General features: G+C 36.8%; 2 protein-coding genes across 2 annotated transcripts in view; both read right to left on the reverse strand.

Moving 5' to 3' along the window:
- LOC147865487 (putative histidine kinase 4) overlaps positions 1-5,972 on the reverse strand; it is a 7,156-nt gene extending 1,184 nt beyond the window's left edge. The window contains 14 exon segments of the mRNA XM_087318313.1: positions 666-703; positions 705-751; positions 1,130-1,580; positions 1,582-1,875; positions 1,982-2,080; positions 2,278-2,531; positions 2,641-2,693; positions 2,767-2,900; positions 2,903-2,972; positions 3,175-3,377; positions 3,379-3,391; positions 3,591-3,760; positions 4,140-4,376; positions 4,920-5,972. Of these exon segments, the coding sequence (XP_087174439.1) occupies positions 666-703; positions 705-751; positions 1,130-1,580; positions 1,582-1,875; positions 1,982-2,080; positions 2,278-2,531; positions 2,641-2,693; positions 2,767-2,900; positions 2,903-2,972; positions 3,175-3,377; positions 3,379-3,391; positions 3,591-3,760; positions 4,140-4,376; positions 4,920-5,297 (2,441 nt within the window). The 5' untranslated portion in view covers positions 5,298-5,972.
- RR24 (response regulator 24) lies at positions 28-451 on the reverse strand. The gene is made up of 2 exons (XM_087318312.1): positions 235-451; positions 28-152 (listed from the first exon to the last, which is right to left on the reverse strand). Exons 1-2 carry the CDS (start codon positions 393-395, stop codon positions 77-79), a joined length of 237 nt encoding a protein of 78 aa, XP_087174438.1. The 5' UTR covers positions 396-451; the 3' UTR covers positions 28-76.
- Positions 5,973-17,476: the final 11,504 nt, after the last annotated feature.

Raw genomic sequence — 17,476 nt, forward strand, 5'->3', positions numbered from 1 at the left:
ACAGGCGTCGCTTGAATGACGTCGGCTGTCATTGCAAAAATTGGGGACATGCCATATTCCGTCAGCCACTTTTTCTTCATACCCCCCCCAAACTTTGCTCCGTTGCCACAATCTTCTTCTCAATACTTCTTATTTGTCTGGTGGCCTCGAATCTGTTAAGAAAATAACCACAAGCACCACCCTAAACAAAAAATAAATGAGATTCATCAAGGCTTTTTGTTTAACTTTCCTTACCCATCCATCTCTGGCATTTGGATGTCCATCAAACAAGCATCAAAAGTATGAGGAGGCTGAAGCAATGCAATGGCAGCTTTACCACTCTCACAACATTCAACACTGGCTCCATATTTTTTCAGGGCACCTGCTGCAAACCCGACGGTTGACAAGGTTATCATCAACCACTAGTATGTTCTTACCTTTGATAAGCTTGTGTAGTTTTTCACGCCGACCACCTCTAACACATTGCCCTTGTATCCCTTTGCTTTTCTAGGCCTAGAGCTTGTTGAAGACATGCTGCCATTAAGCTGGGCCGCAATGGTTTCATTATGACTGTTTCCACAAACCCCATTGCTTTTGCTTTTTCGGTCTCTCGGGGGGTTATGGCAGTTGCCAGCAGAATCATTGGCAGTTCTTTCTTGTGTATTCTCCATGTGGTTGAACTTTGCTGCCTATTTGGAAGCAAGGATGGGAAAGATAGTCCTGTGGGACATGCCCCATGCATCTTTCTCCACTAGGACCATGTCCAAATCCTCTAGTATTCTGACAAATAAAGAGAGTAGGAATCACATAACAAGGGTCACACAAATTGGCAGATTTTCTAAAAGGTTTCAACAATAAGACAAAACCTTTGCTGCACTGTGATAGCGTCACCTTCAAAAATTTGCACATTGACTAACATATATGTATATAGGGGCGTGTGTGTGTGTACATGTAGACATAGATATTTACATAAATATGAATACAACACAGGCACACACATTTATTTGTTGATATCCACATTTAAGATCATTTTAAATTTCCAATAATAACCTAAACTCACAAGGAATACATAGATGCCATCACAAAATATGGAGATTGTTTCATTCTCTAACGTTTTTTCAATTCATAACAAAAAGTATATGGATTGTACTAACCTGGCCTCCCCCAATATTACTCACACCACCATCACTGGATGATACCATTCGGACTGCGCCCCGACAGTCGTGATGGATTCGAACTTGCACACCTAGCCGTTGAAGATGATATTTTGTAACTTCGGATCGGACATGGTTACCATCGACAACTAGTGCTCTCATACCCTTGAATCTCGTTGGAAGAGGATCACTGAGAGGTCTTCGCTGATTATCTTCCCAGTTTATCATGCCTTTTGTGAGCATCAAAGTGCATGTAAAAGTAGATCCTACATCTTGTACACTCTTAAATCTCATCTCACCATTCATTAGCTCGGCTAGACATTTACTAATACTTAGTCCTATTCCGGTGCCCCCATAGGTTCGAGATGTTGAGCTATCAGCTTGCATGAAAGGCATGAAAATTCTTTGTTGGGCTTGCAATGGTATACCCACCCCAGTATCCTCCACCACTCACAAACAGCTTAACATGGTCTCCAACATTGAACAAATCTTGTTCCCCTCCATTGAACATTATCAAAGCTTCTATTTCCAATCAAAAGCTCAAACAATGTCCCCAACTATTTTGCCCATCTGCCACTGCAAAGCCACTTAGAGTATTGTTGCAAGCATTGCCATTGCAAAATTTTGCCCTCCCTTCATTTAACTCTTTTCTTAACAACTCGGGATTGCTTGTTCGCATTCGTAATGATTCAATATCATCCCAGAGATGGACTCGTACAAATATATGGCCTCTTTCGGTGAACTTCAATTAGTAACCCCCCCCAAAAAGCAAAAACAAAAGTGTTTGTTAAGGACATCTCATATAAGTGACCAAAATTGGCTAAGGGAAATTGGAAAATGGCATTTACTTTCACAGAGTTCCCAACAAGGTTAGTGATAATTTGCCGGAACCTTCCTGGATCGCCGACAAGAACATGGGGTACTCGGTCTGATACAAAGGCAGCAAGCTTTCTCACATGAAATAGAACCAAGCAAAGAAAAGTCAAGATCAATGCAAGCCATTAAGTACCAAACAAAGTAATATATCAAATGCTTAGAAAACTTATTTAGAGAGAAAATAATTAGAAAGATCTTGATTAATAGTTTTCTAGATATAATCTTCTCAAAACAATGTCTTCATTTGCAAATTATTTTACAATTGTACTTGCATCCTTCTTTGTATTGTACCTCAAATGCCCTTATCCCGTGTTTTTCCAGAGAAAAGAGACAACACATCGTCAAGTATGCTCCGCAGATCAAATGCTACAGCCTCGAGTTCAATGCGTCCGGATTCAATCTTTGCTTGGTCCAGGACTTCATTGATTAATGTAATTAATGCTTTCCCAGAAGCTTGGGCTGTTCTGGCAAAGTCTTGTTGTGTTGTGTCCAAGTCTGTGTCCATGAGCATTTGCAGCATGCCTGAAATGAAAAGGGGAAGTAATTTTTGTATTCATCTGGCTTCCTTGTTCTGTTTTTGACCGTTACAAATAAACCCTAAAATCTAAAAAGTAGATATAGCACCACATACCAAGAACTCCATTCATAGGCGTCCTGATTTCATGAGATACAGTTGCTAAAGAACTGTAAATGCACAAATAATGCATAAATATCGTTTACTACCAGTGAAGCTTGTAATATGAGGATATTATCCCACTCAATTCCCATAGTTACCTGAGATTTTGCAATATCAGCAGCTTCAGCTCTCACTTTCAGCTCTTCCATTTTGCGATAGTCCTCCTCTACCTTCCTTACATGCATATGTGCATTATAGACCATAGAACAGATGAGTGTGCTACTAGTGCCAATACTCCATTTGCAAATCCAATAGCAAGCCGTGCGACGGGCGGCTTGCTTGCTAACCTATCCCATCACCCAAGTTAATTAACCTAATTATCATATTATGAAAAAAACTTCTGATGAACAATATATACACATCAACAAACAAACATTGCATTGCATTGCATCCATGAAAAATGCTATCTTAAACGTGCACACTAGTTACTATCTCAAAGACAATGATATTTTCTATATCAGATACATAATCATGCTTTCTCCAACATACCTGCATCTCATCTCATGTTTTCTGAAAGGATCACCAAAATCTAGTGAGCTAACACGAGATGCAGTTGCATCCGAGAAGTCATCTGGTCCATACATAGTATAAGGGCTGGAAGAATTGGTTATGTCATAAACATTTACAATGATGGCTTCCTTCTTAGCAAGGTGTTGAAGCAAGTTTTGAACTAACGACTCAAAGTCAAATGCTTCCCCCCAAGTACCTGCATATTCACAGTATTTTTTTTATTAGACAATTACAAACAGATTCCAGATCAAATATTAGGTGTTTACCATAGATGAATAGTAGCAGGTTTACCGACGGACCAGGGTTGGTTCACATGTGACCTTCGTGGTAGGAACACCACTATAATGATATTAGTAAAATTTCTATAAACATTAGAAAGAAGAGAAGGGACAAACCCAGCTGCTGCCTTAGTCCTCTGCTCCGGCGTTGCATCCACAGGGAGATCCGTGTTGTATACAGGAAGGGTCAAAACAACTCCAAGATGGTTGGATTCTAGAAGCTTGAAAGGCCGTGTCAGTACGCCCTTACCGGATGCCCTAGCTCTCAATATATTTTCTCTATCTTCCTGCAAAGAATGTACATACATGATGGCAGGAGAGTTAGCATTAGTTTATGAAAGGTTTAAGCATATTGCAATTAATTTAATTATTAAGTCTTTTCCGACATTTTGCCCACTATGATCTCCACTCTCATAGAGTAGCCAGACATTTTTATGAGCTTTCATAGGTGAGATGAATGATATCTAATGTAATTAGTATATTTAGATCATAATTATAAAGCTAATAGGGAAACATGCGGGAAAGTGGCTCTTCCAGTGGAAAAATGGCTAAAATTTCTTCTGATATATATGAATATAGATTTTTTGTAACACATAAGTACATAAAGCACATACATGCATATACATATATAGTGCACATGCACACATACATGAAAGAAGGTCTCACCTCTCCAGACATCATATCGAGAGAAGCAAGGTGCCCTAGGGTCTCTTGAAAGAGCACAGTTGGAGCATATTCATCTCGAACAGGACTGGGTTCTTTAGAATGCATTGTTTTGATGGTCCATCCCTGCACACGTTCAAAAGCTTCTCTTTCTATGTGTAGGACCCTAGATGCATATGCTACTCCAGTCATGAGAGGCCTCTCAAAAGCAGTCCTTGCTGTGTATTCTGCAAAAGTTTCCTGTGAACACCAAAGGGAAAACCACATATGAACCTTATGCTAGACAAAAACCGATGTTTTTGAAGCAAAATGGGGATTCACTTTAACATACAATATGGGATTAGAACTAGTGAAGTACTTTATAAAGAAGAAAAGAGGATTTACTCAAGAAAACGAGAATTTTAGAAGCAAGGGAGACCAAGTGAAGAGAAGAAATGAGGGTTCAACTCAGAGTTGTTATAGCAAAGAAATTCTACCACATGTGATGTGGGCTTTAACATTAGAAGTAGAGCCAAATCAGATATTTTCCTTTGAGAAAGAAATGAAGAAAAAAACCAATTTGCTTTTCCAGCAAAGGGAAAACAACATAACAGCTTCTCTTGCAGAACCAAGAAAAATCCACTTATGGCTGAGCCTTCTGAGAGATAGAAGCAATGGGGACTTTAGCATAGGAAATGACAGAGAAGAGAAACCTACAAAAAGAAGAAGATACAAACGAATTCGATAGGAAGTAGAACCAAATGAGAGAGGTTTCCCAATTGGAGGAAGTGAAGGCCTACTAACCTGGTCAATCGCAGAGGGATGCTTCCCTAAGTGGAAAGTTGAGACCAGGATTGCCAAGGCATGGACATGGTTCATACTCACTGCAAATTGATGTTGAAGCATCCTTGCTCTCTCATCACACATGTTAATCAATGTGTCCTCATAGTGCTTATAGTGTTCTCTGCTGAAGAAATGATACACGATATATGATGCTATAAGTCCAGCTATGGCAAACACCCACACAAGTGTCATCATGTTCCATGAGCCTAAATACTTCTTATGTAATTGTACAGTATTCTTGCTGGTGTTCTTCTTCTCCTTCTTTCCTTTGCATTCTTCCATCACACTTTGTGATAGAATTAGGCTCTCTTCTAGTGAACGCTTCATGCCTAATCCCATTAATGCTTATTTGTACGAGAAATAGCAGGGGGGGGGGGGGAAGAAGCAGAGGGAAATTCTCAGCTTGGTCTTCGCATGTTATTAGTTCGAGCGATCGATCGATCCCTAATTTCTTTTCTTGTTGTTTTTCTGCAATGAGTTCATCTGTTGGTTTTTCCTGAGCATAGATTATATGCAAAACACAATAGTGCTAAGAATCCATGGGGATGATAGCTTTTTTGGAAGCAAAGGTGCATTCAGGAAGATGCTTTTTTCTGTAGTGTTATTTATTAATAATAATACATGGATAACCTTGATGTAAATTTAATACATACTTTTGATGTAAATTTAATACATGCTTTTGATGTAGAACTTAATGCATACTTTTGATGTAAATTTAATACATTGCTTTTGGAGTATTGAATAATAGCAGCTAGTTCTCACTTGAGTGAGCAATAAGCAGAGATGTCCATTTCAGTTAGTGAAGAATTTGACATTCACTTGGGGCCAAGGCAACAATCAATTCATATACTGCAGAGAAATGTTGGAGATATGGGCACTACTAGTATGAAGAAGAAGAATAAGAAGAAGAAGCTGATTATGTCTGCTCTGCTGAAGAATGGAGAAAACCAAAATGCTTAAAAAATGTGCAGTGTAAGGTATATAATGATGAAGAAGAAGTAGAAGAAGAGAGTAAAAACAGAGGAATATGATGAAGAAGAAGAAGCAGGGTGAGATTAGAAAACTCTGTATGTGTGTGTAATGCATATAGATGAGCTCAGATAATTCAGTAAATAGCAAAGCTAAATCTAACAGTAGGCTCTGAGAAGAAGTACAGAGAGAGAGAGAGAGAGGGGGTGAGGAAGATAGAACTGATTGAACACTACTATACTATCACCACTACTACTAACTATGTACTATCTAGAGCTATCAGTAGCCATTATATGTAGCTATAGCCATAGCTATAGCCATAGCTATAGCTACAGATGGCTACTTCAAGTCAAGTATGTATGTATGTAGTAGTAAAGTTTTTAGGCTCTGCTGAATCAATCCTCCATCTCTTTCTCCTTCTCCTTTCTTACTTCTTTCATCATCTTCTCTCTCTTCTTCGTCTTCATGTAGAGGAGGTTTTTGGACAACAAGAGGACAACATAAGCAGTTGATTTGATGGAAGAAAGACTTGGGGCAAGAAGAATCTCCATCTCTCTCTCTCTAGACCTTCTCTCTCTAGGCCATCTCTCTCTCTCTATATATATATACATATATGATATATATATACATATATGATATATATATATATATATATATATACATATATACATATAAAATTTAAATACATAATAGGAGTTCAGGCGTGCTAAATGGATAATCCCCCATTTAAGTCTTAAAGAGCAGAGCAGAACAGAGGAAATTGGGTTTTCCTTTTACCCCCCTCCCCAAAACCACAAAAACACCAAACAAATTTCCTGTTCTTTTGTGTGTGTGGAGTTTGAATAGACTACATATATGCACATTGCAGATAGAGAGAGAGAGCAGGCAAATGAGAACTGAGAGAAGAAGCAAGAGCAGGTATGCATAGTTAAGTGACATGAGTGTGGATTTGCTCTGTGCAGAGTGCTCTGCTCTGCTCTCTCTTTTCTTGGTAGTATGGTGTAAGAATCAAACTAAAAGATGCTAGAAATGTACATACATATGTATACATTTGCACACATATGTACATGAATACATACATACACACACATACATGATACATACATACATATATGTACATACACATGTGTGGGTGTATATGTAGAGAGAGAATGTATGTGTGTGTGTCCTTTTTGACCCAAGGTTAGACTTTGAAGTTTGAAGCCCCCCCCCTGCCCCTCCCAAATCCCAATGCTAATTAAGTAAGTGCATAAATGTGTGTTATGCTTATGTATGTATGTATGTATGTATGTATGTAATATGTATGCATGGACCTATATGTATATGCATCATGCATGTATCTATATCTATCTATGTATGCATGCATGCATTCATGAATGTATGTATGTTATGCATGTATGTAAGTATGTGAGTGTGTGTACATGTGTATCATGTACGTTATGTATGTATGTGAGTGTGTGTATCCTGTATGTTATGTATGTATGTAAGTATGTGTGTGTGTGTGTGTGTACATATGTATGTTATGTATGTATGTATGTGTGTGTGTGTGTGTGTGTGTGTGTGTGTGTGTGTGTGTGTGTGTGTGTGTGTGTGTGATTCATGCATATGTGTAGACAGATATACTTAGTGACCGGATGTTGTCTCTATTATTTGGCGGGTGTAAAGGAGGAAGCCTACTCAGTTTTGTCCCCCTTCAAAAGAGGCCACATTTGGTCGACTCTAATCTAAGACCGCAGTAATGCGCATGTGTGTCGTATAACTTGTTTTCATTGTCCAAGAATTGAAACTTAAAAGCATGCGTGTGTTTCGTATAACTTGGTCGGTTGTTCAAGATTTGAAACTTATTGAGCATGTATGTGTGTCTTGTTCGAGAAGTTGAAACTTAAGACATGCTCTATAAAGACGAAAAGAGTGAGAAGTAGGATACCTCATGTTGAACCCATCCCAAAGCCACGTGAGGCACCTCTCTCCATTAGATTGTTGTGATTCATGAGTCTTGACTCGGAGCATTTCATGTGTTGACGTGAAGAGGTGTATGTATTTGTCCAATGGTTGCTCCATATATCCCTGTATAATCTAGGGAAAACAATGAAGTTTATTGGAGAGATGGAGAGAAATTGAGTTGATTGATGTGCCATCTCATCTCATCTCATCTTGTGGAAGGCATGGAGTTAACCTATGTCATCTTGATGTTTAGCCATATGCTAAATTTGATTGCCCAATTCGCGTTCGACTATTTAAAACATTTCAAAGCTCGTTATCATCCCTCTTACATACAAGGATGCTCCAGTTTTGCACCTTGTCTCTATGCTCTAATATTTGTGGTACATAAATAAGCCCGATACCAAAGCCATGAAATTATCTTTTGTTAGAAACTCCTAGAATCAATGACCTTCAAAATGGACAACTAGATTTTAATTTTGATGAACCATGTGAATTCCTCAAGGATGTTTTTTAGATCGTCAATGATATACATTGTCTCTTTATCATGGGTCAAGCACATTTGTTCACAAAAGGAAATAAATGCTTGGGAAATAACTATAGCCAAAGACACCCACATTCACACCAAAATAAGCCTTGTTGGTGACAGTACAAGCAAACAAGAGCTAAAAGTAGGGAAAATTTTCAAAATACCTCACCTTTACTTTTCTCCAAAATGAAGCTACTTTCCCATTAGTTAGGAAGGATTATTACAAAGAGACTGTACAAGGAGGCTTATACACAAATCGGGGAATCTCCCTCCAATCAAGTTCAAGAAAATGAGACTACTTACATAGCTTTTTGGACTGTCTACTTAATGTAAGTAGATGCCAATAGCTAAAAGTGGTGCCCTTCAGTGTTGGCTAGTACAAACCAACTCTTGGGGCCTACAACAAAGGGAGGGTGGCGGTACCAAATCTTCGAAGACCTTTAGGCAACACGCTTTCCATACAGACCACAGGGTGAAGCATGTGATCAACATCCAAAATTATGGGAACCTAGGGGATGTGAACTACAAGCCTCTCTCAAAATGGATCTTGACAATTTTGCCTCTCATGCATACATAGCACCAACTATCCGCATTGAAGGCGTCCGTCCACCTATCAACTGAGTGATCAATCCATGTTGCAGCACTCCACGATGTTGTTCCTTCCGCTTCACATGCCGCAAGGAGGCGAGTCACTCTATCCCATACATTTGAGCTTGAGAGCAATCCCACAGACAATGTCTTAAAGTCTCAATAGGTGAAGAGCAAAGTGGGTAACCTAACTTGCCGCCACGTTTACCTAGCCATTCGCCAACGGGAACCACATTATAACCAATCTGCCACCCAAAGAGTTTGATCTTTTCACCCTTACTTTTATATTCATCAAATTACCTATACATTTGGGAAATTATCAAAATGCCCCAAATTTGGCAAATTTCTACAAGATGTTGGCATGTAAAGTAATTATATAGATGTTGCAAAAACCATGTCCATTGTCTACATCCTCATTATCAATGACAATAGAGGCAATAGGAAATAAACCTCTTGTAGCATCAATATAGTAAATGTGTCAACATACTTACTAGTCAAAAAAGTGGCATCAAGTTCCACATATTGTCTCTTGAAATCCACTCAAACATGCTTCATAGGTAATGAATAGTTTATAAAAACAACCTTGACAATCTTCACTCATAGGTTCACGTCGTGGATTTCTTTCATCCAATGTCTTTGCACAAATTCATGTATCCTGTTTTGCAATCTCCATTGATTACGTCGAGAATAATGTCTTTAGGGTTGTAAGTCATTCTGGACGAAATAGTAGCACCTGCTTCTCTACAAAAATCACTAGTTAATTTGGTCAGTTTACAGTGTTGGTATTCCCTAGAGTCCCCCATTAATTTCCTTGCTGAAGAACCTTTTTTATTTCTCAATTGTTAGGCTAAAAAACAATTGTGCTCTCAAATTGCACAAAATTTGCATCTTGAACCATTGCATATTATAAAAGCAAAAACAAATGCACAAACATTTCGTTTGCATTGCAAGCTATATCTACACTTGTTCGACTTCACCAATATGAATTCAAGTGGTTGATACAATAGCATGTATCTCGGCAACATCCTATACATAAATTAATGAATCTATGTGGTTCCCTTTTGACAATTCCATCACCAATTTAAGAAACAAAAAAACCCCTTTATGTGTCATATCTACGCCTTGAGAGAATCCTATTCTATCATAATTAAGCCTTGAGCAATTCATTGATGAACTGACCATGCACATTTGTGTGATGAAAGAAAATGTATATTTGTTTGAAGGAAGAAAAGGTGCATACCCCCAATGACAAGACCTCAAGAAATCTCACGTGGCAAAACTGGTGGTGTTGTTGCTAAGATGCTAGAAGGCTGGTGGAATTGGTGGTGTGGTGCTTGAATTATGCTGATATTGAGTCACCAAAAGCTTTTGTGTTCCCTTTGTTTTTGTTGTTTGGGTAAAGAGAGTATTTTGGATACTTTCTTAATAGTTTAGGGTATTTTGAGAAATAGAAAAGTAAAGTTTATTTTGACCATTTACCCTTTAAAGTATTGTAGAAAGAGAATGATTATGGTATTTTAAGTATGTTAGAAGGAAAATGTTCTTGATAATAATTGTCTTGTCTTGTGGCTTGGGTTAAATTATTGTAGTCACAAGATAACCAATACCATAATGCAATGAATTATTATTGAGCTTACCTTGTAATGAAGATATCATAAGTAACATTAGCATTAGCATGGAAAAGTGTAGCACACAACGATCACATCATGTGATCCTCTTTGCATTGTCATGTCATCATTTAGCTCAATTTAAGAGATGTTGCAATGAGATGCCACATGATCATGCGTGCGTCCATGTAAGCCAACATATTTGAGCTATTTTCAAGTAAATAAACAATAAGTTGAAAGGATATGAAAATAAAATATGTTAGCATTAAAAAATAATCTTTACTAAACTTAGAATGCCATATAGAGTTGTGATGAACTTGGTGGATGACACTCTACAACTAGTAACAATTGTATTTATGAAAGTAGATTAATAATCATGGTAAATCTAGCAAAGATAATGCCAATTGCCAGCTTTACATTATATATTTGAATGATTACACTAATTTGCATGGACAATATGTATCTCAAGTTTGTGAAGTGATATTTTTTTCACCAAACATAATTGCCTTTCTTATTCTTATGTCATTAGTGTATGGGAGAAGCAAACTAGCTTCAACATGCACATTTCATTTGTGTTTGTGCACCGTTGTGTGTGCATATCCTATTGGACTAGTGGTTGCATTAGTGTCGATAGATATCGTTTGTGTTTGTGATATTGCCCATACATTTGCATATTCATATCTTTTCTTTCATGTAAATGATTATGACTTTGATTCCCTTAGTGTTGATTATATGTACAATTTACAAATGGATTTGGTTTTTGACACACATTTTATTGTAGCTTAACAAGGCGTTGATGCTTGAATGCCTTAGTGTCAATTATATGTACAATTTGCAATTGCGTCTCGTTCTTTTATAGCTTAACAAGGCTTTAATGTTTTTCCCAAATGTTTGTAATGCTTGCTTGGGTACTCAATGTAAATTGCTATTGCGCGGCACACCACAACTCATGCTACATGACATTTGTCTCAAGTTATTATTGGGTTACTAATGATGTATACTTGTAACCAAAGCATTGTGAAATATACCAAGGTCTTGGTTATGTTTGTAGTGAGTCTCTAATGAGTACTTTGAGCATTTATGTTTATAAAATGAAACACATGCATGATTTTGCTTATTAATCTTTCTTGGTGGCTTGAGAGTAAATTTTTGTTTAACAAGGATTTGGATCGAAGTGCTTTTTGTACAAACATTTATCATTGTTTGTTTGTATCGAGGATATTTTAGGTTTTCTTTATATAAACCCATTTGTTTAGATATTAATATTGAAAATTGTTAATAAACGTGCACCTAGCTTCTCGCAAATAAAATATTTACAAAGATATTAGGTTTCTTCATTCATATCATTATGATGTGAACTAGCGAATTACGATAAGTGAGGTGGGACTTTTTTGTTGGTGCAACACTGGGCATTGGATTTTTGGTAAGCACATTGTTGCTCAATAGGTGTAATTTAACCTACTTCATGTGGTTGGAGGCCATTATTTGAGCTAGGAAACATGAAGGTTCAAGGCCCTTCTATGTGGTTGTACAAAAAACCAACATTAGGATAGTTGGGTAGTGTAGTGCCATATGTTCGAAAGTGTCGCTTGGACCAATTATAAGATGAGATGCTCGTGTTACATGCTCACAATTTCATATTTATGATGTAGTACAACATCGCAAGCTAAGAACAAACTTTTTAACAAAGTGTGCATATCCTGCGTACTCAAAACTATGGCAAGAAGTTGTTTCAATTCAAAGGAATTCTCTAACCTCATCTATACAAATATTGCAATTGCATTAATCTACTATATATGAAGATTTATCATGAAGAGTTACTTTGGACGTTGCTATGGGACTTCAAATTGAAATGCTAATTTGGTGTCAACTTTATTAAACCATTCAATGTGGTTGCCTACGATAATTCGAACTTCAATATTACATACCATTTTCGGGTTTCTTGTAAATTTGAATTGAAATGATGATAATATTTTTGAAATAAATTCTGCACATGGATCCCTCAAAGTATGATGAGGTAAATATTTTCGTCACATGGATTATCATTGTGATATATTCACTATGTACATATATGGACACTAAACCCTAAACATACATGAGTTAAAAGTAACTTGTCACCATGGACATTCTCTTAAGAAGAATTATATAAATATCATCGATAGCCCATTGAAGGCTCCCCGATTGAGTACACATATTTATTCCACATCAACAATAGAAATTTTCCTTATTTCTACTTCAAATCTATGATTTTAGAGCGATCTGTAGGAAAATGTGTAACATAATCAGCATTATGTTGATAGAAAGTATGGAAAATAATGCCCATACATAGAGTAACATAAATAAAGTGGTTAGTTCTATATTCCAACTTTTTTCCACTTTAAGCATGCAAACTGATTATCACACGATGATGTAAACGTATATCTTTGTGCCTTCCTTAAGAATGCCTTACGTCTATTGCAATCAAAAGGTTAACATTGGTGTTGATGATTGTTGGGATTCCTTACATCACATGTACCACTTTTAACATTTAAATGACCCATCATAATGAGATTTCACCTCTAATCATGACATTTATAAACCCAATTCAACATTACCATGCATGCTAACTAGCAAATCTAGCCATATATGTATCCCAATGAATGAATTATGGTAGCCTCTTAGAGGTTACCGATAGCATCCTACACGCGTAGACTTAATCTATGACAAGTAAAAGAGCTTGACAATTTAATCACTTTCAATATTCTAAATTTCCAAATGTAACATTTAACATTCTAGATGCATGCTACACTCCAACACCTTATATGAATGTTGATAGGAGTGCAACGAGGAACCGACAATGGTTCGGTTTTCAGCTTAACCGGTTTGGAAGTATTCAAACTTGAACCAAATCGGTTCCTAAACTGGTTAAGACTTAATTAGTTTCACCAAATCGGTTTGGACAAACCATTTAGCCTTAACCGATTTGGCTCAATCCGGTTTTGTTCAATTCAGCTTGAGACTTGCCAAACTAACCTCAAACCGATTCAACGAAGCTCAAGCCTAAACGGAGCCGAACCACTGAACTGTTTTTAGTGGCTCATTTTAGGCTTGAATTGAGTTGTGCTGACTCCTAAGTGCAACATTTCCAAACTAGATGGAGCATATGCCAAATATTCATGTTTAGTTAAAGAGACACGAGTTTAATAAAAACATGAGAAAATACGATTGAAGACATCAAACAAAGTAAATTATATGTGCATACAATTACAACATAGTGTAAATTATACATATATGCATACATTGGTAAGAAGTGTTATGACACATAAGTTTAGTATTTCTATGGAACATCATGTCATGCTTTTATTTCCTACTACCATACAACATATGATAATATAATAGCATCCAAGTTATAACATTTTATCTTTCATATGCATGATCATAGAGCGATGAATAACTTTATCATAGGCCTTTGAAAACTTAGGTGTTAGTGATGTAATGTGTCTGCACATTTATTACCTAGTGTAACAAGGCTGAGAGACTAGGATACAAAGACGATGAAGGGAATTAAGTGGTCTATGCATGTAAATGTGAACATAGGAACTAAACGATTGCTCTTGGTTCAATGCGATCTATGAATAAAGGAGAGCAAAACAAAGCTTGGTCAAGGAAAACATAATTATGCAAGAGGCTGCGTAAATGATGCTTAATTGCAAATGTGGACATTCAATCTCCCATGTCTCATGTTTTCTATGCATGGGAATGCCTTGTGGGTTTTGAGGGTTCATTTCCTTATGAGTTTGCCAACTCTTTTTCTTTGTAAATCAACATGTATAGTACTAATTGCTAAAGAGTTGGACTATACTCGGTTTAAACTAGGCTATCTAGAAGATGCATGTGTATGATGCAACTTGGTTTCTTTTGTTTTATGTATAGGCCCACTAAGTTATTCCTCCATGAATCATGGGCATGATGAGCATTGAGTTGCGTTATATAAATGACGCATGGTTTGATGCTATATGAATGGGATGATATTTATGAGATAGGGTTCACCTGAAGCCGGAAGGCACAACGAGTTATAGGCCAATGTCACATGCATGTGGAAGATGGTGTACAGGATGTAAAAGTACAACAAAACTATTATTTGAAGATTGGAGACCCAAGGGAAACCCATGTAAAGAATTCCTATTATGTTTCCACAATAAAGTTATTTTTAATAAATTTGTCATGGGAAATTCTTGTGTTAGATTGATGTACATGACGAAGAACAACCAACAAGTGAACATCTTTAGGGGCCAATGTAGATTAATGTGTCCCACTGAACATCTTTAGTGGCTTAATGAGAATAAGTAAATAATTAACATGGAATAAATTTGTGAAGACAATAGAAACAACCATAGTGAATGTATAAATACTTTGTGAAGCACATGCTCAATGATTTAACAATTTGTCACATGGTTCATATCCGTTTTCAATTCTGGTGACACTCTTTAATCCTTAAGCTTTATTTATGGCAAATCGTCAACAATCTTGTTTATTTGCACACATATTTTGAGTGGCTATATTTAATTGGGCCTCAAAATTAAAGTATTGTTGGCTTGCCAATGCTACTTATTTATATGTGCATAGTTTTCCACTTCTAACATATTTCCCATTTTTGTTCCGTTTTAGCATTACCTTCCTAGAAAGGGCAAATCTATTGTTTTTAAGAATCTTAGTTTGGAAAGGCTTTAGTAAAGCCTGAAACTTTCAGAGGCAACAAATAAGATAACAGAGGAAGCTAAATTAAAAATTCTTACATGATTGTAATTTAGTAAGTCCAGATTGAACTTGCATTTATGACTTACAAGGATTGGAAGAAATAGAGAAAAGAAGTAGACAATCTCAATCATCTCGTAAGTCTCAACCCTTTAAATAAAGCCACATCGCAATACTATAGTCTATAAATGACGTCTAAATGTATAGATGAGATTTTGTATACCACCGAGTGTTACGTTGATCCCTACCTTTGATATTAATGAATGAATATACCTTTGGTTGTTAACCGTTTCAATGATCAATACCCACTTAGCTTTCTAGGACACAAGGTCAACATTATTTATTTTTGAGCTTAATTCAATAGTATACATCACATGTTTGGCTTCATTGTTGTTGAGTATGCCCATTACATAGATTTGACATCATTTAATGTTGGGTGGGATAGTTTATTCATACATTGATCATGTGCATTGTATAGTGACCTTCATTTGCAATCCATATCACATCCATCACATTCACACAACTTAATGGCTTGCCATCTTATGTATATTGATTGAATCAATTGCATTCTTATTTTCCCACATACATTATTTATATTATTTGCATTAATGAGGGATAACGTCTTAGTATTGATGTGCCCTTCATTAGTGGGTTTAGTCTTTATTTAATAAGAACTAGATGTCCACAAATCTTGTTTGAACCTTACGAAACACTAATGACATAATAAGCTATTATACAATTAGTACATCATATTTGATTACATGGCTAAAAAACTCTCCATCTTCAAAAGAAATATTGCACTTAGTCTCAAAAAACATTTTAGGGTAGTCTATTAGTGCTCAAAACTTGAATTACAATTTTGCTAGAAATGGTCGGCATACATCTTACATATGGGGTGTCATCTTCTTGTTGTCCAATGTCGCCTCTTGGATAGATGTGCACATTAAACATGAAATCTTGAAAGGAAAAAGTGAGTGTTACACTGACTGTCGATCAGTAATTGTAACTGTGTGTATTCTTAATATATCATCCGTTCTTGAGGGGTAGCCTTGTGTGTCGAACTTGTGTTCCGAAATATAGTCTGTGTAATTGTAAGTTTGTAATTGGTTGTAGCTGATTTGACAAGATACTTGTTAGTGTGTTCCCTACGCAGCTTAAGATCAGTCTATATCCCCGAGTGTAGTGCGGATTAGACAAGCTCAGGTATCCATTGAGAGAGTCATCTGAAAACCTTTAGGGAGGAGTGACCTCCCTAACTCCCGTACTGGGCTAGATACACAATGGATGAGACGACCTGAAATCCCTTTCTCCTTCCGACTACAACCACCTTGATCCGATTACGTGGAGGTAGTAATCGAGAGTGTGTTCCTCTAGAAAGGGGTAAGAAAAACTTTTGAATAATTGGAATCTCATTCTATGCATTAAGAAGGATAGTACCCCCTCACGCTTCTATCCCATAAAGCAAGACTTGAGTTACCATGGCATTAAATAACATTAGTTTCACTTCCAATCCATGAGTATCACTTCGTTCATTGATTCTCCATCATATAATGGTTTTTACAACTATCTTGACACCTAGACTCACAACATACATGCCATTTATTTTTGGAATGTGTGTGACCATTGTTGGTCTTAGGGAAACTAGTGGGTCAACCATAATTGATGTTGCATGTGTGTATTTCTTCTTCGTGTTCCATATTTTTAGGGGCAACTTTATTTGATTAGATTGTTGACTGACTTTTTGTGGATTTATTCTCTTGGTTCAAATACACATACATTACTTGTTGATGCCATGAGGGAGGTGCAGGTTTGTGCATGTCATGTGCTTTTTGTAGCTATTTCCTCTTGTAGTTGTGTGATTCTGGTTGGTAAATGTACACTCGAACAAGACGCAGGCGAGATATTCTTGTTCTTCCTGGACATAAGGAAGAAGAAGAACCATCCCTTTACCAACAAAGATTGTTCCAGGATAATAATAAGTTTTGGTTTTTGAAATCAAGTAGTGTACCTCAAAGAAACCACACATGTTCACCACCTTTGAGTGGTTGTTTCCATAAAAAGCAAGAGGACACAAGTATAAATGTAAACTTAAAACACTTCACAATCACACCCCATCATGCAAACACAAAATGTCCAATAGTAGCATGTCA

Source organism: Azolla caroliniana, unplaced genomic scaffold (assembly GCF_043228905.1).
Source record: "Azolla caroliniana isolate FFs.n. ecotype wild unplaced genomic scaffold, voAzoCaro1.0.p SCAF_4, whole genome shotgun sequence".
Taxonomy (NCBI): Eukaryota; Viridiplantae; Streptophyta; class Polypodiopsida; order Salviniales; family Salviniaceae; genus Azolla; species Azolla caroliniana.